The sequence below is a fragment of the Lepisosteus oculatus genome, chromosome 6 (assembly GCF_040954835.1).
Source record: "Lepisosteus oculatus isolate fLepOcu1 chromosome 6, fLepOcu1.hap2, whole genome shotgun sequence".
NCBI classification, from domain to species: Eukaryota; Metazoa; Chordata; class Actinopteri; order Semionotiformes; family Lepisosteidae; genus Lepisosteus; species Lepisosteus oculatus.
In genome coordinates, this window is record NC_090701.1 from 54,986,332 (window position 1) to 55,008,228 (window position 21,897).

At 40.4% G+C, this 21,897-nt stretch overlaps 2 protein-coding genes across 4 annotated transcripts in view; one reads left to right on the forward strand and one right to left on the reverse strand.

The window, feature by feature from the left end:
• Positions 1–706: 706 nt before the first annotated feature.
• On the reverse strand, positions 707–4,963 carry LOC102684803 (OTU domain-containing protein 1). Its single transcript, XM_006633968.3, has one exon. It carries the CDS (start codon positions 4,961–4,963, stop codon positions 3,557–3,559), a length of 1,407 nt encoding a protein of 468 aa, XP_006634031.2. The 3' UTR covers positions 707–3,556.
• A 326-nt stretch (positions 4,964–5,289) lies between these two features.
• Positions 5,290–21,897, forward strand: part of c6h10orf67 (chromosome 6 C10orf67 homolog) — a 37,860-nt gene continuing 21,252 nt past the window's right edge. For 2 of the 3 annotated variants that reach the window (XM_069191592.1, XM_069191591.1), the window contains exons 1-9: positions 5,290–5,411; positions 6,955–7,200; positions 8,296–8,416; positions 12,460–12,603; positions 12,967–13,041; positions 15,120–15,275; positions 17,544–17,691; positions 18,927–18,985; positions 20,651–20,716. In XM_069191592.1, the coding sequence (XP_069047693.1) occupies positions 5,290–5,411; positions 6,955–7,200; positions 8,296–8,416; positions 12,460–12,603; positions 12,967–13,041; positions 15,120–15,275; positions 17,544–17,691; positions 18,927–18,985; positions 20,651–20,716 (1,137 nt within the window). The remainder of the gene's footprint in view (positions 5,412–6,954; positions 7,201–8,295; positions 8,417–12,459; positions 12,604–12,966; positions 13,042–15,119; positions 15,276–17,543; positions 17,692–18,926; positions 18,986–20,650; positions 20,717–21,897) is intronic. The other variant, XM_069191593.1, reaches the window with a different exon arrangement.

Genomic DNA, 21,897 nt, shown 5'->3' on the forward strand with positions numbered 1-21,897 from the left:
TCCAAACACTGAAGACCCCCTGTCAGGTAGCCTTCGTCTGCTCAGGATTTAACTTGCACTTCTGCAACGAATAAAGACTCATGCAACTTTGTTGGTGCATCTGGGACTTTTATTGGGAATGTTTATACACTTTCATAAGCAAAAAACACAGATCAAACTCTATTTGCACTTTAGATAAGAGGTAGTCCTGTTTCTATTGCAGGAAAGGCTAAATCCTGCTCCCTCACCCAAAACATGTTTATTACTGTGCAGGCAAACAATCCCTTTCTGCCTGTCCCATGAACCTATCTGTTTCCCAACCAGTCTTCTTTTTCTTTTATTCTTTTACCCTTCTCTCTTGTATGCATGTAACTCTCGCTGTAAGTAACGCCCAGCCACGCTTGGCTTAAACAACACCTGCTTTCAATTGCTGGCCTCTCAGCAGCCATTTTGGCTCAGCACCAGACTATGGCCAGTTTTGAGCCAACACTGCTGCTTGCTCTGGTAGCCTCCTGAGGACACGACAAGCACTCATTCCAGTGTGGGACACGGGTTTCAGCACACAACCCTAGCCTGCAACCTAGACAACAGTCTCTATAACTGCTGTAAGAAACATACTATGACCAATATCAATACTCACTTTAGTAAAGTTGTTGGATCAAATTTCTTATACCACTGTGGTACAATAAAGGTTATGAATGTTTTCAAAAAGGTTTGCTGTAACTCTTCAGCCTGCATTTTTATTACTGCAACTAACTTATTTGCAACTCTGTTCAATACAGACATTTCTTAATGGAGCTTGAAAAGTGCAACATGAGTGCACAAACACAACAAAGTAAAAATGTGGAAGACCAAATGAAAAGCTATGAAAATAACTGTACAAAACCAATACAGACAAACGTCACATCACTGTCAGTCATTGCTGGTTTTCAACACCCACTTATCTTGTAAACAGACAGTAACCACTTATTCTTTTGTTTAGGTATTGTGTGAACAGTGATAACAGAAACATGTGTAACATGGTAACAACAGCCTACATCAGCATATCATAGCTTCTGGCTTTAGATACTAAAGATTTGTGGACTTCTCAGTCACTTGTGCTTCTATGTACAGTTGTATTGCTATACTGTGGCTTTATACCGTATTTTTGCACAGCCGCGTATATGGCAATGTATATAAACATTAAACCACAGTTTATATGTTGCCAAATTAATTAGTCTGCCTCGTTGTCCTTAGCACTGAAGCACCTTAATTAGATGCAATGCTAATTTCCTGCTTTTTCAGAAGTCCATTATAAATAAGAGACTATTTTGTTTTTACTTTTTTCTGACTCTGGTCATGTAAGATACGTTTAAGGAAAATCAGGCTGCTGGTGTTAAGTGGTGTTGACAGACCAGCAGGTGACACTTTTTCAAGAAATGTTAGGATTAAACGCATTACTACCAATTCAAGGAAAGTCAATTTACCAGTTTCAGATACAGAAATAAAACAATTTTAACTACACGTCTATAATTGACTGCATGAGTCAGTATTCTGAAGACAACTAAGAACCATGTAGGCAGGGGCAGAAGAAAACTTATTCTGAATGTTGTATCAACGCTGCTTGAAAAAAAAAGAGAATTATCTTGGCCCTTAACTGGTTTATGACCCAACTATTTCATCAGGAGTTGTTTTGCTCATTCTGACTACATGAAGTCACGAACTGAAGGGGGAGCTTAGAGGAATTCTAGGAATGAAAAGAATATATTCTTAAATCACAAACACCAAAAACAAACAAAAACATTTTAAAAATCTACAAACTGCCCCCAAGCTCCCTGCCAAAATTCAGACATTTCATAATCAAGCATTTCATAAACTATAAGCCTATACGTAACATTTAAGAGCAGTAATAGCTTTATTTTTTTTAAACTGTCAACTGCTTTTCCACCATCAACTTGCTACTGCAATAAAACATGTAATAAAAAGAATGTAGAACATTCCTTCTCTCCTACACAACATAGAAGTGAAGTTAAATTAGGGGGGGCTCCAATAAGGTGGATGCTGCACATTGGTGGTGGTGGAGGGGATCCCCATTACCTGTAAAGCGCTTTGAGTGGAGTGTCCAGAAAAGCGCTATATAAGTGTAAGCAACTATTGTTATTATTATTATAATTTCATTTTATGATACCAAAAAAGCAAGAAGAAAAACAGGTAACCAACTTGTGCTGGTTGTTCTTAGATTTCATATTGTAATGCTTACGGCCGACAAGCACTGTGTGTAAGAGCCGGCGTACCAGAGCGGGTGACGTCACCGCCCTTCCCTGTGATAGCAGGACTACAGCGACTGGGCTGTGGAGAGATCTCTCTTTAGCTCACGGGGCTGGGTCGCTGCAGAGAGACGCGGAAGTCCCGGGTTCGAGCCACCTATACTTTGGGCCGACCAGATGCGGCAAGGGCGCCCGCCTGAGCCCCCGTTGCGTTACAATATTCAGGTCAGGGTGCAATATAATCACTCATTGATAAATGCAATGCATAACTATTTTAAAACTAAAACATAGTACTGATAAAAGTCAACGTCTGGAAAACAGTAGGCTTTGTCCACACAGCCTGATATTTGGCAATACCGACATTTATCAGTAAGTGGAAGATTTGGAATTTTCTCTTGTGTGGGAATAGTTGGTTTTACCTCATTCGTAATATTTCACAACATTGTAATGACCTTGGCATTATTCCTGTCAGCTTTCACGTTGGTGGTGTCGAAAGTGCTCCTACCGCCATTATTATCATTAAAAATAATACATCACAAACCGATCCTCCCAAAATGAACAGCACAAATAGTAAAAACGAAACACCTTAAATCGTCCAGAAAAATTAAACCTTTACTTCAAAATGATAATGCAACCACGAAACAAAACTTTCAGTCTTACAATGGTACGTCTCCGATCCAGCAATCTACTTAGAAAAAAAATAGTATTTAAAAAAATAAGATTCAGATCTTCGATACAAAATACCGCGCTTTCAAGACAAGCAAACAGCCTGGAATAGAATGATCTTGCAGCAAAACAAGTGTTCGACCCAGCAAAACACAAAAAGGCAATTAAATAGACTCATTACGCAATTACCAATCAGCGGTTAAGTGTATAAAGTTTATAAATGTACACATATATAATTTCGCACACCTGAAAAATAAGTTGTCAAAAAACTGTTCTTTCTCTTCCCAAACTTCAGTCCTGTGCTTTATCTCTAGTTGGACTGGTACTAGTAACACAGTAATGTAAACTTCTTTCTTTGCGACCTCTACGCACAACGTAAGGAATCCGACCTGTGGATATAAATTCAGCACTTCCATACAAAAATAATGATAAAAAAATCTATACAACACGCAGGTGCACCGCAACCTTCAGTAGCTCCACGTGAATGCATTAAAAACATTCGGTTTAGAAAAAAATAAATTAAGGCAATTTCTGTACGGCATGTTGCATGCGTTTTAAAGTGCCATCAAACTGTGATTAAGGTGCCCTATTTCAGAAACATACATTTCGGTTTCGGACAGAACGCACAATTGTACGGTACGCCATCTCGGAACCCTAAGAGCAGGTCACGTAGATCCATTCTGCTCGATGTACATTTTGGACAGAGACGCCGCCATAGACTTGGCCAGTTCTTCGTCCCGTTTCCTCTGGACCTGCGCCTGCCTGCTCCAGCTCTCGTACTCCGGGTTGGGTAGGGGCCGGTCAAATAAGGCGTCGTAGTGTCCGTTGCTGAGCCAGCTTAGCCAGATGCTCGGCCTAGAGGGGTCCTCGTCGCCCAGGTAGTGGACCATGGTGGACACGGTGGGGCTCTCCACGCTGCCCCCGGTAGTGAGGTGGATGTTGATGTTCAGCATCTGGCCCATGGCGAGCAGCTCCGGATACCCAGCCCAGGCGCCGTCCTGGGCGGCGTTGATCAAGAACTCGCCCACGTCGCCTTCGATGATGGGGCAGAACTCGTCCAGGTGATCCGCGATGTGGTGCATCGTCTGCTCCCGCAGCTCTTTGTGCGCCGACTGGTTGCCGTACACTGCTTTGCTCACAGCCCTGTACAGGCAGTTCCCGTCGGGTATGACGTGGAACCTGTACTTTTCCCTCTCCTGGAGATACTTGTTCTGCTTCTCCACCTCGGCGAGATAGTGTGCCACCTGCTCGTTCTTCTCACCTCGGCTGCCCCCCACGCCGGGGGCGGAGGGCTGAAGGAGGCTGTCGCCTGGCGCTTCCCCGGCAAGGTCTGTGCCAGCGGGCTCCGTGCTCTCCTGGCAACGCCGGCCAACAAGCCGAGCTTCTGGAGACGCCAAATCCTCGCAGGCGTTTGACACCCTGTCGTTCAAAAGCGTGTCGGGCGCCTCGGCGTCGTGGGGACCCTCGCCCGGAGAGCAGGCGCTCTGGTGCCACTCGTGGTCCAGACCACTCAGGGCGCTGCCCTTCGTGAAACGCTTTCCGTCCGCTTTCCTGTCGAAGCTGATCATGTTGTGCTCCAGGACCTTCTGGTATTCGTCCAGCGCGCCCAGTTCGCCGTTCATCGTGTCGATTAAGTCCCCCAGCCACAGGGCGCTGGGCGAGCAGGAGCCCTTCGCGTCCAGAACCGGCGAGCTTGCCGGACTAGCGAAGTATGTTCCGGAGAGGTCTACTGCGCCACGTCGGGAGTCCTTCATAATCTGGACTGGCACGAACCTCTCCACCCCACCGGGCTTGGTAACCAGGATCTGAGCGGTGGAAGTGTAGTAGCTCGGCTTGCTCGCCGAGCTGGGAACTGGTTCATAACAGGAAAAGGCAGGCATCTTCGCGGCAGGCGCAGTCGTAGCCCCCGTCTCCTCCACTCCGTGTGCAGGAATTTGATAATCAGCGTTACTCGCGGCAACGGTGTTTGCAGTCGCAGTCGCTGGCGCGTTACCGTCAATATTTGCAATGGGAATCGAAACTTTGCAGGACGACCCGGGGTAATGTGTCAACGCGCTGCTGTAGAGCTGCATTTTTTTCCCAACCGCGCACCCTTTATATATGAAACGCCGAGGTCCCAGGTAGCCACACGCGATGATCCCGCCGCTCAAAAATAGCCAGTGTCATCACTCATCGCAGTCCGGGCCGTGAAGTTATTCCTGCGGCGCTCCTGATCCTAATTCCCGCTGTCACACACAGAAGATCCAACTTTAGCCATCTTGCGTCAGCGCTGAGCTCCGCTAATTATAGCCCGGAACAATGTAACCGGACCCCGGCTCTCTTCATATCCTCTTATAACAGAGTCCCCCCGGGCGCCTGCCCCGGCTGCTGACTGTGCAGCTGGAATGGGAACTATTTGATGTGTCACGGGACACTTTGGGGACTGCGCTCGGCTGGAGCTCTGTTTACCCCCCTAAAGCCTGTGGCGTCAGTGCGCTGGAATGCCAGACCCTCGCCAGCACTGACGGAAAACCATTACGCGTAAGTTACTAAACACACTGCGCTGACCTCAAGGGAGGTGGTGTTGGGGGGGGAGGAAATCAGGAAGTTCCGCCTCTACCGCGATCTTATTGGCTTTTATTTTTTATTTTTATTTACGCCGGCTTGCGGGCTTCACGGAGGGGAAGCGCGCAGAGACTGACACCAGCCTTTTGGCAAAATATCCCACGCTGACGGGGGTGGGCGTTCCCCCCTTGTGAAGTAGTGAGCATGGCCATAGTAATGCGCGTAGTGTTTCCACAACCTTTTGGCTAAAGCCGCGCTTTAAAAGACACTGCCGTCACCGATGGGCCATCTTCGCTCTGAACGGCATGTGCATCCACACGTCTATAGAAGATGATGGGCGACGGGATGTGACGCATTATTTCTCATGGGTGTCTCAGAGGGAAGACATTCAGCATCTGCTCACGTCATGATCAAACTAAGGACTACAGTGCGGTCCTGTATTGCCTTATAACACAGCCCTTTGCAGTTCTTTATGTTGACAGTTTTCCTTTTTTTTTTGTTTCGAATGTACCAAGTGATGTAAAACACTTTCCGAAAACCATAGCCTTGCGCTTGTCGGCTGGATGGTACTGTATGCCTTGCCCATCTGCAGTCAGTATGCTTCATTTTGCATTTGCAAAATAAAGACTGGTGTCACGCTGGATTTTGGGAAGACCTCGTTAAGTCCACCCATCAATTTGCTAACGTTTCCATCCAATTTAGGATCTCAGCAAGCAAAGGGCGCAAGGCGATAAAACACCCTGGGCGTGACGCCAGTGCCTGGGCCAGCCGATTGCAGGGCACACACACACAAACACAGATACACACACACCCACAGCAGGGTCGAGTTCCCCCATGAGTGTGGGAGGAAAACGGAGCGCCCGGCGAAAACCCACACAGGCAGAACATACAGACTCCCCACAAACTGCACCCCAGGCAGCCCTGGGCTGTGAGGTAACAACGCCAGCAACTTCACCCACTTTGTCAGTCGAATCGTTGTTATCATTTTAATTATGAAAATGCTCTAAATTCACAGGAGTTCGTTAGACAAAGGAAGCAGCGCAGAAGTAGAAAACATTTTAAAACTGTCACCACAGTTCTGCTGAACAATAGAGTATATTATACCATTTGTATTGTGAAGGATGGGTTTTTATTCCCTATTGTAAATGCTTCATTATTACTGAATTATTCAAACAACCTTCTAGCACTTTTGACTAGACTGCCCCATTTCTGAAATCCCTTTTATTCATAGGGATCCCTATCAAGTACAGTATAGTGATGTTACGGTTTTTATTATTTTTTATATAACTTTTTACGCGTTCATTTGTATTCCTTATTCCTTAATGCATTTCAAATAAGCATTTATTCTCAGAGGTTTTTCCGTTTCAGTCCCAAATGGGAGCCCGAATGAGAAAGTGTGTCAAAGAGCACACTGCGCCTTTCCTCCCTTAACACCACCGGCTTTGCACAAACGTAAATGGTCAGCGTACAGCGATCTGATCTGACTACATGACGGTGTGGGGTTTTTTTTTACAAACAGCAGCTTGAAACTTGTGTTTATACCGATAATAATCCTGAAGGAAATAAGGCAAACTGTCCGTGCCCATCGCTTCCTTCAACTCTATCCGGGTCTTGACCGCCGAGCGGGCGAGATCCGTCGCTATGGAAACCGACGCAAGCGGCGCCCCCGTGTCGATCACGCCGGTAACATGGACGTGCTTGTGCAGGGAAACTCCGAGGAGCAGGAGGAGAGACTGTATTCCTCAGAACTTCGGGATATCGAGAGGTATAAATCTTTGGTACTGAATGGGTTTTGATGGGTTTCAGTCTTTTTTTTTCTGTTGTCCGCGCTATTTCTGCCGGCAGTCGGGTTAAAATAAAAACAACCCCCCCCTACCGCCTCGCAAAGTGATGTTGTGCCTTCGGGTTCAGTTCAGATTATTTTTTATTTGGTTTTTACATTAATAACAGAATATTTTAAATAATATTAAACCTACATGCAATACAAATGATTATTTTTTTGTTCCATGCACTACAAGTATCATAGCTGTGATAGGTTACATATCGCATCAGGTTTATAACGTGTAGGCTTTAACTTTGTAGGATAGTTGTAGATATCACCCTGCAACTTACACCTGGCAGCCCACTGAAGCTCAGCAGGTGTGAGCCTGGTCAGTACCTGGATGGGAGACCTCCTGGGAAAAACTAAGGCTGCTGCTGGAAGAGGTGTTAGTGGGGCCAGCAGGGGGTGCTCACCCTGTGGTCCATGTGGGTCCTAATGCCCCAGTGATGGGGACACTATACTGTAAACAGGCACCATCGTTCGGATGAGACGTAAAACCGAGGTCCTGACTCTCTGTGGTCTTTAAAAATTCCAGGGTGTTTCTCGAAAAGAGTAGGGGCGTTACCCCGGTGTCCTGGCAAGTTTCCCATTGGCCCTTACTAATCATGGCCTCCTAATAATCCCCATCTATGAATTGACTTCATCACTCTGCTCTCCTCCCCACTGAGAGCTGGTGTGTGGGGAGCGTTCTGGCGCACTATGGCTGCCGTCGCATCATCCAGGTGGAGCTGCACACTGGTGGTGGTGGAGGGGATCCCCATTACCTGTAAAGCGCTTTGAGTGTCCAGAAAAGCGCTATATAAGTGTAAGAAATTATTATTATTATTATAATAATTATTATAACTGGATATTCTGCTGGAGAGTCTCAGGTGAAATATCTCGGTCCAACACCAGTGTGTCAAATGGGATGTCAACCTTCCAGTTACGAGCTGGACCACTGACCCTCCCCTGACCACTACTCCAAACACCAAACATTGTAAGATGTGTTAACTGTCACATTAATGTATTTATTTTTTCATTAACAACACGCGTTTAAAGGTACTCATTGGGAAATCAACTGAGATACGGTTACTTTGGAAGAGACGCCTCCACACAGACCGATGTCATTGAACTGCCAAGAGTGAAGGAGCTGTCAGAAGTCACCTGTACTTTACTCGAGGTAAAACTGTGCTCGTCACTGCTGAGACCAAAAGGGTAAAGTAATGATTATTAAGACATTTTCTTGTAGTCTAGCAAGCAAAATGTTTGCAAGGACATGTAAGAATGTGGTTAGGGGAAATGGATGAGGCGTACTTCAAACAGTCTAATTTAGTTCACATCCTAAAACAAAATCTTTCAATGTCGTGTATTATTACTACATGACTAGTGCCCCTTAGTCCATTAAACAGGATATTGTTATCAATCTTCAAAGGTTGTGGAAAGACCACACCATGTGCAATTTAAAGTCATGTGCACTTTAAAAAGTATATTTAAAGGTTCACCAATGTGTCTGGGTTGCTAATGGTGTTTGTTAATAGCGTATTTGTTTCCTTAAAATAATAATTTGAGGTTTTGTTGTTTGTGACGACTGGTGCTGCAGATTTGTCACTTGATCAAGGAAGTAGTCTGTTCCACTGCCATTGAAGTCAGCGTGGCTGCTTCTGGAACTGGCTGACTTCTCTGTATTGATGATGCATCAAAACAATAACTACTCTTTTTCTTTCAAGCAGAGAAAATTAACATTCAGAATTAAGTTTTCTTCTGCCCCTGCCTACGCGATTTTTAATTTTCTTCAGAGTACTGACTCATGCAGTCAATTATAGTTGTGTAGTTAAAGTTTTGTTTTATTTATGTGTCTGAAACTGGTAAATTGACTTTCCTTGAATTTGCAATCATGTGTTTAATCCTAAAGTTTCTTGAGACAGTGTCACCTGTTGGTCTGCCAACACCACTTAACACCAGCAGTGTAACTGGCTCACTTGTCTGTACTGGTGATGCAACAAAACAATGACTACTGACACTGCCATTGCCTGCTTCAGTAAAAGAAAGTGCTTCCATAATTATTGAGCAGTGCTTTAAAACGAGTAGCATGACAAAACAAGTAGCAGATACTGTACAAGTAAAGGAGTTCACCATTACAAAAAGATGGAAAATCGAAGACTGGTCATGTAAACCTCCAGATTTAAGTGCCATTGAGCATCATTTCACACACTAAAGAATAGACTGAAGTCGGTAAACTCCAAGAGTAGGCACCAGTTCAAAGCATCTCAATGAGATGGTGAGCTCAGTGGGTATCACAGTTCACGCAGTTATGGTATAAAAGGGGTATGTAACCATCTATTCACGATTACATTCTGAAGTGTACTTAAAGTGACTGCAGCCGAAGACTTACAGTGTGGATACTTGAAATCACTGGGGTGTAAACAAAATATTGTTTTGTCCTAATATAATCAATTTCCTGTTAATACATTAAATAATTCAAATATAAATGTATATTACATTGCTTTTATCATTGATCTCGTGACTGTGCATGCCAATTGCTTGACTGGACAGCCAAGTTTTACTTTCAGATTGCACTTTGTCTAATCCCGTGGTAAACGGTTAGATGGACCAGCCAGGGCATGGAGCTCTCTTGCACTGCAGGCAGGCACATTACTGGATCCCAAAAGGCCTGGAATTCCTGGCAAGGAAGAAGCTTGCTGTTACATGTGCCGTTGGACCTGTATCAGGGAATGAGCTTGTTAACTCTAAAAAAATACAGTGCACACAGACAAATATCTGCATATGTTAGCTATTAAGGAACAAGTGATAGGTTTATTCCATGCTGAAAAGAGAAGAAAGAAAACACAAAGTTTCGGCCGTGGAGCCTTCTTCGGGTGTGAGCTCTTAGTCAAGTAAAATTAATTTCCTTCATATTTTTATTATGTTTTTTGAACAATTGAAGAAATTGAAAAACCTATAGCCACTCTTTTTGTTAATACTGGCAACTTGTTCAAGAATTGAACTAAGGTGTACTTGAAAATTGACCTTAAAGAACTCTTAAACATTTTTAAACAACTGATCTCTATATTGATTTCTGGACGGGACACCAGTCCATTATAGGCTAGACACGCCAACACAAACACAGACACGCAGTCATCCCAGAAGCCAGTTAATCTAGCAGAGTCTTTGGACTGTGTGAGCAACCCATGGCACCCGGAGGAAACCGAACGAGGGAAGAACACACAAATGTGCACTATTTCCACTTTACCAGTTTCTCGCATGATCCGGAATGCTGTTGGCTCATTGATCGATTCCGAGTTAGTAAACAATGGCCGTGCCTTTTTGTGACCTGTCTTGGCATGCAAACGGCATAGATCAATCAATCATGAACTGATTAAAAACATCATAGGGTTACTCTGCAAAAATCTGCAGTTTTCTATAACACTTAGAAATCTTGCTCCTTAGCCTAATATAAAGCCAGATATTCTTGTTATACATAAAATTGAATTGATTCCCTTATTTTTTGCCTTTTGTCTGTTACCTGCATGTTAGATGAGATAACCAGCTTTGTTTCTGAACATGCAGATGCAATGTAGGCTACAGAAGGGACTTCAGCAAGATGAAAGTATTTGCTGAACCATATTGTCACAACACTTCACAAGGCATGGTCTAAGGAGCACACAAACATGATCGTCTCTTTGTGAAACAAGCACTTAGCACAATTACAAGAGAGGCAATTTAAGGAAGTAAAGTTATAGGTCCACTGGTTCTATAGACCAAAAGATTCCCCCCTGTTAATTTATTCATGATGCACTCCTTTCATCGGAAGAGGAAAATTCCAATATACAGTATGACTTCAGTTCTGTATGTCAGACCCATACTTAAACCTTGCTCCCTGTTGAGAGGACATATGGTGGCTTTGTTTTGGTAGCAGCACTGCCCTTCTTCTGAGATGGGCTTTGGAAAAGAAGGAAAACATGTTTAGTGTCCTCGACAGCTCTTCCTGCAGAGAAAGACAAATTGATCAACTGGCGGCAAGCTTGTACAGTTCCTTTGGACGTCTGAAGCATTTCTCACAAGGCCCTTTGACATTTCTTTATGTTATTTCACCAGAAGAAACTGAACTAAATAACATTAATTTATAAATTCACGTAACACATGTAGTCCACATTTTGTGTCTTTGTTTACAGTTTGATGTTTCATTCATGCACTTCTGTAAGAAAATTATAAAAAGTAATTTGGATTCCCTTTTCAGCATCATCCTACATAAACAAGAAGCCAAATATTTCAGCACCTATAACTACTTATCGGTTCCCCCCATGCACTGAAAACTGCAATGTTTTGACTGCAGTTGTTGAGATTTTTTCTCCCATTCTGAATGGCATCTTCACTGATTGCTTAAAATAAACATACCAAAATACTGTACGACATCAAGCAATGTAAGACTGTGTTGATTCTTCTTCCTGCCAGCAGAATACATCTTTAAATAGTCCAAAGGATTCACGAGTTACCTATTCTTTCTCTTAATTGATGAATAATATTGCCATCCTGGATTTAATACAATAAAATGAAAAGTTAAACCCTATGAAACCTAAGTGTTAAACTAGTTTAAGATTAAATCAGTTTACTTAAGGACTTCATGTTTTGACATGTTTTGTGTTTCTGAAAGAGATTTCTTCAGAATTATTCTTGCGGGTTGGGTGCTATTTCTGGTTACAAAATCTCTGAGAGCAGAGTGCACCACCAAAGAAAGCCATTTGATTGCTAGTACTACATACTGTAGGTTGGACAAGCTAGAGTGGTCAAATGAGAGGTGAGTTCTACGATTAAAGGGAAATGCAAAAACACACTATGCTTCCACAGCTGAATAATCATGTTTTTTCTTTCACTTCTCAGTGTGGTATTAACCTCTCTTGATGCTTTCAGGTTCATGTGGGTTTATGTGTTTAGACTGCATACCTGACCAGCCACCCCTCAGTCTTATTACAAGTGTTAGTGTATGGATTTGAATTATTCTTGTTAAATCAAATTTTATTCTGGTGAGTTGCCAAGTGTGCTGAAAATTAATGTAGCCGTGTAAAGTAAATGTGTCAAAAATGTTGAAATCTTGTGAAGAGGGATCATGCATTTATGGCCTGGCTTGCTTCCTTTTGTTTTAATGTCCACAAGAGATGGTGTGATGTTGATTTGTGTGTTTTACAAAATCTAAAGCTTTTCTCTCTTTTTCATTATTTTTATTAGGATATGAAGGCTGTGAAGAGTGACCTTGAGTATAAACATAAGTTTTTGCAGACAGATTATGAAGAAAAACTACAACAACATTCACTGTTTCTGTATATGAGAATAAATGAAAAGGTTTTAGATTTAGAACGTCAACACAAAGAGGTTTGTAATTTCTGTTCTTCAGAGTAAGATCTTTTATAAACTGTGTATGAGAATTGTTTTTAAAAAATATGTGAACAATTTTCAGTTATTTTATTATCTGAACAATATTCATGAAAACATTGCATATTCTTTAGTATTTTGTATAGTAATAAATATAATTATATCTGTTGGTATTTGTGGGTGCGACAGTCATATTAAAGCACATTTGAATAAAGAAACATACAGTAAGATATTTTCCTGTTTCAAAAAGAGTCCATAAATCAGGAAAATATTATTTTATATTTTGCTTTTTAGAAAGGAAATGACCAAAATACCAACGATTTTTTATTTTTCAAGTCTGTAATTAAGTATCATTTTATTTAGAAAGTTGCAGTTCTCCGAAAAAGTTTTCAGCAGCAACTGTGTGATGGGCTCGCTGTCCTTAGAGCCAGCTACAAGGTAAGAATTATACAGCTAAAAACTCTTTGAATTGTTTGCCAACAGTTTCGTGGGACTGTCTGTCCATTACGTGTTTAATATTTAATATTTGGTCTAGAAATTGGTGTGGATAATGTTTTTTTTTTAAGTACTTACAAATAACATTTAATAATCAATGCTCACTGATCGAAGGAAGGTTTTTTTCTAGTTTCGAGTTAGGTAATAGTCACTGAGAAATGACAAGAAGTACTGTAAGTGACAAGGATCATCACTGTTTATGGATTAAGTGGTATTTTGGTTTTACAGAGATAAATTTTAGTATTGGTGCCAAGATGAAGAATATACCTCATATGAACGACAGAGCATGTAACAAATTGGGAGCAGGTTTTATTGCCATAGATAAACTATGAAGGTTTTATACAGGTAATATGCACAATATATACTGAACATGATATTTTAATGAAAATGGTTGTGTGTTTTCCAACATTTCTGTTTAAAATATATAATTTCATGGTTCACAGGATCTTAGTTGTTAATTTTGATTTCAGTATAGGTAAGAGTTGTACCCTTCATCAGAGCCGTGCGTGTATGTGACAAAGTCCTCTTTCTTTGACAGTTTCATTGAAGAGGGATCACAGATTTTAGAGCCTTACAAAGGCGTGTTTATTGCAGCTCGCCTGTGTGGATGTTTCATGTTAGGTGTTTCCATGCAGTGTGAAATCAATTGTTTGAGCCATCTGCTTCAATCATTTTTTAAATTTCTCTCCTAAACTTTTTTTTTAGGTCTGAATTTTAGGAGTTTGTTTTTTTAGTTGATCACATTTATGATTTTATTGAAATTCAGAGGTAACATCTTAAAAAAAAGCATATTTGATGTTTATTAAACCTTTCCATTTGTAAATTGATATTATTGTTGTTTTAGCGTGGTGACAGGTGCCTGGTCCTTGAAGTTTGTCATGTTGCATCTGTTATTTTTAGTCACACAGCACCTTCTGTCTGTACAGCAGTGTCTGGTTGGCATTTGAGAGACTGTTGCCTTTTTTGTTCAATCGAGTCTGTTATAGCCAAGGCTAAACACTGAACTTGGTGCAAAAGTTCAAACTAGACAACGAAATTAATAATGCAAGATATTGTAAGAGACTTTTCTAAGCTTTGATATTTAAAATTAAAAAGCCAGATCTGGGATAATGAAAATTTTCTGGTTGAAGGATTATGTTTTTAGGGTATTATTTTCAGTGGAGATCCCCAATTTAAAAACCCAACATGATATTGCAAACTATTTGACATTGCAGAATTATTATAATACTAGTTTTCAAAATAAAATACTAAAGGTAGCTATTCTGACAAATAATCAATAATAAAGTTAGTAACGCTATTTCCACTATTAGGCTTCTTCAAATATTAGTAACTCAGAAGCTGTGGCCTGCTTTATTTTTTATGTATTTTTAAATATATATGCAACGTTTATTTTCTAGTTAACATAATACAATATGTTAAGGTTGATATTCTACATACAACTCAATTGTTTCTGTTTTCCAAGAAAAAATCCATATTTGTGATGATCAGATACTCTGAAATCTTACAGTCATGTCTGCAATCCTTTGATAGTCTCTGGCACAGAATCAAAAGGTGTTTGTTTGTATCACAAAGCAAGTTTGAATCCAGGTAATTACTCTGGACTAGAATGCTATCTCAATATATTGAACTGCTCTGTTAATTAACATTTGTGGTGTTTGCAGATTCACAAATGTAACTGAATTGGAGTTTAATTTAAGTGTATGTCAAATAAATTAATTCAGTACCTGAATATAATGCTTGTGTTGTGTGTTTTACAAAATAAAAATATATATTAATGGTATGTGTGAGTTAACATTAAGAGTTCAAATTTAAGAGGTGTTTTGTGTTTAATTTTATTTTTCTGAGCCTTAAATAACTGGATATTCATCATATACAATTTGTTGTAGTTCATTGTTATAAAATGTTGAAGGATGTTTTGATATCAAACACATGCTTTTTGTGTGGTATGGCAATTACAAAAAGTGCTTTTTAATTTATCTTCTTTAAAATTTTTACCAAAACATTTTTCTTTCTCGATTAAGAAATATTATTCAAGGAAGGAGGAAAAAGATCAGTCTTCTGGATCGACGAAGGCAGGCAGATTGCACGAACTCATCAATGAAGTCCAGGAGAAAAATGCTATGATTGACTATCTAAGTGCACAGCTGAAGGAATATGAAGAACAGGCCTTTGAAGAGGTATTTGCTGTCACATACTGTACTAATCTTCTGGCTTGCGTTCCAAGTCTCTTGAGTTCCTTATAGCCTGTGATTCATTCTTTTTTAACAATTTTCCACCCAAACGCACTAAGTTATCTGAATAAAATTTTTAAAACAGAGTTTTTTTTTATCAGGCTGTCAAAGGCTCATCGCAAGTTTTGTTTTGTTTTGTTTTTTAACCTGCGAAAGACAAGGCAGGGCTTTGTGCAATTGGGGCGAATCAAAGTCTCATCTCACCTTCACTTACGTCTTTGTTGTAGCAAAACAAAAATCAGAGAAGATTTTCATTAATTAGATATTAGGAATCAAAAGGTGAGGTGATTTGTTTTAATTGCCATTTTTAATGGGTTTCACCCGCTCCTCTTCCCACTCCCCCTTGCCCTTAGTGTTTTAGTTTCATCAGACTAAGGACTGCTGCTGTGGGCAGATGGTGGAGAGAACACCAGCACAAAACCTGCCACTCAAAGTGTAACAGATGACTGTAGCTACAGAGAATTGTTTCTTTGTTCCTTTTGCTAATGAGGGTACTCATTGCAACAGGAGACTGAATAGTTAATCATCTGCAGTTCTGCTCTGAAACAGATGGTGGAGCCAGAGCTAAGGGAAACTAGTCCAAAACCCAGTTTTTACTGCTCTATTAAGGGAAATCAGAGATCCTCTTCTAACTTAAGTCATGTCAGACAATAGTACATAAAAACACATTGAAGAGGGGCAGTTTAGAAATTTCACACTTCAGTTCACAAAATTAATTGCAACATTTTTTTATGTGTTGCTTATGTAAAAACCGATCTGCATACAATCAGCTGTTGATGCTCAAACTCTGCCAAAGCAGAGAAACTGATGCCCAAGCCTATTAGGATGAAGAGCAGTTGGTACAGTTCCATAGTTCATGCGTGTCTGAAGTACGTTCACGGTTTCACATGCGGTTTCCATCTTGTGTTCCCTCAATTTAAAAAGTCGGGCTAAATGAAACAGAAATGATTTCCCCTTACAACCATGGAATCAGTCAATGTGTAAATTATCCCATCCTTACATAGTCTGACTGATAGGACATTTCATTTAGCTATTTATAGCTGTGAAGTTTGAGGCCAATTATTGTAATACTGATGGTTTTAGCAGAAAATGTCAAATTAAACACTTGTTGTATATATTAGTTATATTTATAGATAATCTTTCCTTCCACTAAATTAGTAGTTGGATGTTTTGTAGCTGTGAAACATCATTGCAGAACAACAATATAGTACAGTGAAATGAATACTTCATTCATGAACAGATGACATTGTTCAACACATAATGGTGATGCTGATATTTTGCTGAGTTTTGAAATTAAAAACTGTCCTTTTCTTCAGACGTACCTAATCAATTGGACAGTGAGGTCTGTGACTTTTACAGTATTCCCATCTAAAACAAAACCATATTCACGGAATCAAAACTTAAGCTTTTGTCTAATTCTATTCTGAGCTCTACTAACAAGGTACCGACCGCTTTTCAAAAGGCAAAAGAAATGTAAAAACAAAACAAAAAAAAAAACACCCTGAAGCATTCAAAGCCTTTGAAACGCCTTGCGCAGTCTTAAGTGTGACAGGCATGCAAAGCCATGTTAATGTTCAGAATATGAATTGCCTCCGGGTGGCTCCAGCACAAAGTGGAAAACCAACTGTGGAGATATCACAGGACCTGATGGACTCCATGTGGCTTCCAGTCTGCAAACTTCACCACTTTGACATGTGATGTGATCCTCCTGACACTGGCAGCACAGTCACTGAGGAATGGTACAAAGGCAACAAGCCCCCCCCCCGAAGCCGTGCACTTTGCAAACCCCCTGGTGTTGCCCCATCTATACTCCCCCTCTCTGCCTAGTTACCAAGAGCACTTGTTAGATGCACAGGGAGAAATGTGGGTGGAAAAGCCCAGCTGCCTCACTGGACTTCCATAATAAATTGACCTGAATGACAGGGGCACACAAACAGTATGATATGTATTATTCCTGTCAATAAAAATGTCCCCATGAATTATGGTCTTTGTATATAATGTACTGGCTTCTTTCTTCCGGCAAAACTATTCTGGGCCCAAGTTTTTTCTTTTTTGTGCTTTTCCTTTTATTATTCAGAATCAATCGTAGGAGGCAGAAAGTTGTACGATCGCTTTGTTGTTGAATACCACTCATATTTGCTACGCAGCTTGAAGTGTGCGCCTTTTGTTTTGCCGGTAAAAAAAAAAGTCAAAAGAGTTCTGTAATTTTTTTAGACCAGCCTGCAGCCATACGAGGATCCTGAGAAAGAGCTGCTCGCACATGAGAATGAAAAGTTAAAAGATGAGATTGACACCCTGCATGTCGATATTGAGAGGCTCAGCGACTGCCTGGACTGCAAAGACAAGCAGCTGGAGCACCTTGGTACTGTAAAGTATTAACGTTCGCCGTGTTTAAAAATCATTGTTGCTGATTAATCAGTAGTGTTACAATGGGTCTATAGCTTTTGGATTTGCGAAATATGTGGGATTGGCCAGCCTCAATCATTTCAGTAGAGGAACCGAAGTGACCGGAACTGGATGTGGATGATCATTGTGCTTTTCTTTTTTCTTTTTGTAGGTTATTTTTTTTAACTTTGTAGTTTTTTTAATCAAAAAGTAAATTGGGGTGAGGTGAACAAAGACTAATAGCACAGCATCCAGCAGTACAGTAAAGAATATTATTTATTTTTTATGTAAGGTCCTTCTAGTTTAGTTTTATTTGTACACACCACATATATGTTCTTTTCAGAGAAATAGGATTTATGGATATTTTGTTTCTCTATGGCTGTTATAGCACCACTGTAGTATGGATATTGTCCTATTTTTATATTAATCAGAAGTCATGCAGCATCATTTTTGATCATTTTAAGCATTACATTTGTTATCTCCATATGCGAGAGGCAAGTAAGAGATAGTAAAAATACAGCAGGTGGATTATCTCCAAGGGTTAAGGCAGGTGCTTGGGTTTTTGTTTGTCTACATATTTAATATGAAATCATTTGCTATTGTAGCTTAGGAAAGAGCTCGAATAGGCTTTGTCGGGGATGTGCTTTCAAAATAAATATTAAATGCTGCACAGTATCTTGCTTAGTTTGGTCAGAAAGACAAAACAGGTTCAAAAATCTTTATCTGAAAACAGAGGCTCTCAGACCTCCATTCCCTCAAATGGATTAGACACAGCAATCTAGTAGATATTAAAAAGATGCGATCGACATCAACCATATTCCTTAATGCTGTTTGTTTTCTGATTTAATGGAGCATCCCGTCTTTTGATGTATGATCCTTTCAACAAATAAAGAACCACCTGCTAAAGCACTTTGTATTGGCTGTGACAAACTCTAGGGGATGTCCAGGGTTAGCATTGCTAAAGAAAACTGGGCACAGACCCACACTTGGCCCTTGAACTTACCCCATAACATCTCTCTGTCCAGCCGGCTGAGCAGCGGGAGGAAGCCAGTGAACGTCAAGGGCAGAGCTAAGGGTCAGAGTCTTGCCAGGACCTTGAGCTACACTGAGTTCAAGTGGACTTTCTCAGGCTGACCTGTACCACTCCAGAGGAAAACAAAGGGGTGTAGGCATATCATTTCATGGTCTGCTTTATCCCTCTATTGTTTACAGGCCTCAGTCTTCAAACAATGAAAGAAAAGGCAGAAAATGATCAGATCACCATAAATAAGGTACACGTCTTGTTCCTGATGATGATAATTCTGGATAGTTTTTGTTCGGGAAGTGATCGGGAACATCTCAGTGCACTTTATGTCATCAGCCTTCTTAATTATGATTTAATTGCCTCCAGATAATAGATCAATTATATCATTGTCCATTTTTATGTTAAATACCTGTTAAATAGCACTTAAAAGGTGTTAACTGTTATTTCCGTCGTGTGCTTGTAATGAATTGTTTTTCGAGCTGATTAATTATTTAAACACCAGCGGAACATGTTCCGATGTGTGTTGAGCTGGGTTTTACTCTCCTGCCATTAAAAATATCAAAATATTTTATTCATGAATTTGAGCTTATGAGATGCCGCTAAAAAGAAAAGCATTGTGGTTTGCTTTACTAGCTATAATTGTGTGTTTAGTTTTAAATCTGCACTAGGAAAATTAAAATTCATCTACAAACAAATTGAACTTTAAGTGTGTTATTCTTGTATGTGAAAGCCACATAATCGTAAAAAGCCATCAGGCTGGGCTGTGGATAGTTGTGACTACAGATGTAGTCCCATGAGTAGTTACATTTGGCACCAGAAGTAACAATAATCTAAAAAGAGCAGGAAAGATAACCAGGAATTCAGTTTCAAGTTCTAAAAGATTATTTTTTTGTATGTGGAAGATGTTTTTATGTTTAGGTGTTTAGATGTTTTTATAAAGATGTATCCATTGTGCTACCAACTCATATCGGCAATATACTGTGTTCCCTCAAAGACACGTCTGCTCGTATTGCTCTGTCCATCTCAGAGCCTTGCCTTCTTCGGCAGCTACACCAACCGCTGTGTGTAAGGGTGCACAGTGGTTGTCCTCTCCTGACTGATGAAAACCTGATTGCTGCTTTAAGTGGTGTTGGCGGACCTGCAGGTGTCACTCTTGCTCTTCTAAGACGATTGTCCCAGTGTGCCGACTGTGGACACTGTAGGAGGTGTTCTCCTTCGGGTGACGCGTTAAAAACCAAGGTCCTGACTACTTGGCAATGAACAATCCTATGTCGCTCTTCAAAATTATCGGGGTGTTAAACGGGGTGTCGTGGCTAACGTCCAGCCTTGGCTTGTACAGCCTGGCTTAGCTGAAGCTCTCCCTGTATCAGCTGGTGGAGCAGTGTCTTATTGCACTATGTGATTTGCTGTGTAGCAAAGTTGAACACTGAATGCCATGTGTCACCCAGGTGAGTGAAGTGGGTTGCCTCCTATATGCACTGTTTTAATGCAAGGAGTTATTATATATAATCTTGAGCCAGTTTTTAAAATGCAATGCACTAAAAATAAACTTCTCGGTTTTGTGATTTCCTCTTTATCTCAACAAATTGAGAACTGGCATCAAGCGTCATTTAATTAGATGGCAATTTATATTTGACTTGAATAATTCTATTTCTCGAGTGTAGTGTTTATAATGTAAAATCTATTCATTTGTAAAATGAATATTTAAATAGACTTGTTAAAAAGCATTGATGGAACATACATTTATGTCAGTAACTTTAAAAGTTCAGCTTCAAAATATGTTACTGGTATGAGAGTAATTAAAAGCAATATTAAATATGTGTTCTTACGATCTACTAGTAATAAATATGTATTATGCGTATTATTTTTTATTAATCACATATTTTAATGTATTATTGTTATTTCTTTCCAGTTAGTTGCTGAGAATGAGAATTTGAAAAGAGACCTACATGTAGAAAAAGATGCAGGCAGAAGTAAGGTAGGTAGATTATTTTGTCATCATTTTAAATGTGCAATGACCTGTGGGCGACATGTACATGACACCTTTGGTACTGTTTAAAAATATAATGTGCAGATACTGAAAGATCAAAGACCCTTACGTAAGCAGTTCTTACCCACTGAGGTTTAGATGTTGCATTGTCTCTTCGAATAAAACTTGTTTACCCTGTCTTACCTTAATAGGAAACTTTAATTTTTATGGACCCTTAATAGGATCTGTGGATTTCTGACAGCAGAGGCTTGGAGCAGTGTTCCCAGTGCTTCCATAGAGAGTCAGGTCAATGGACAGGAGCTGACCATTCTGTTGTAGAGCAGAGGTGGTACTAGCAGAAATGGTGAAATGGTATTAGGGTAATTCCTTACAGTTTCCTTTTGTCCTCATTTTATTTTGGAGTATTTTAGAAAAAATGTGATAAAAAGCCAAACTTATTGCCTTATTGGACAGCATCTCACCTTTGTGGCATCGTTCCCTTTGTATCTGCTCCGGGGTGGCATTCAGCAGATCTGGAACCATAGAGAGCCAGTTTAGTACTGTACTCCTGGAGAAAACACATCGTTCAAAAGGAGCAGATTTCATTGACTTTACCATTGTAAACATACAGAAACAGGCTACCGGGACTCCGTCTTAAAAATGTGTTTGCCCCAACAAAACACTTTTGTTTTCCTTGTTCGTGTCAATGGAAACCATCCGGATAACTTTAACCTTGCGAACAGACTCCATCCACTAACCCAGTCCTAAGCAGGGAATATTTCTGCTGGAGGGAGAGCAGGAGGTCCATTTATTTATTCTAATTTTGAAGAGATCTTTTCTTTATGTGTTTTTTTTTCACTTGATGATGAACTATGCTGCCTAACTATTAAGAATCTTTGGATCGGTGTCAGCAAACTGCAGCTCTGTTTTCTGTTTTATATGGTTGAAAACTGAAACAAAATGCAAAAAAAGCCCCAGGGCTTCCTGCAGGCAGTTCCTTTCTTCAGCCTTCTGACTGCTTCTCACCCTGTGGTTCTCACTAGCTAGTTCTTACCCTACAGAAGTGCCCAGAGATGCTTTTGTTTTAATGAAAGTCCTGTATGTTTGATTCAGACAAGAAAATAAAAGAAAAATCTTGCTGCAGATGTAAAATGGGGGGAAGAAAACCTTCCATATCAACAGCCATAACA

Excerpts from the sequence above, each read along its gene's own strand:
- LOC102684803 (XM_006633968.3), bottom strand. The coding sequence starts at position 4,963 with ATGCAGCTCTACAGCAGCGCGTTGACACATTACCCCGGGTCGTCCTGC.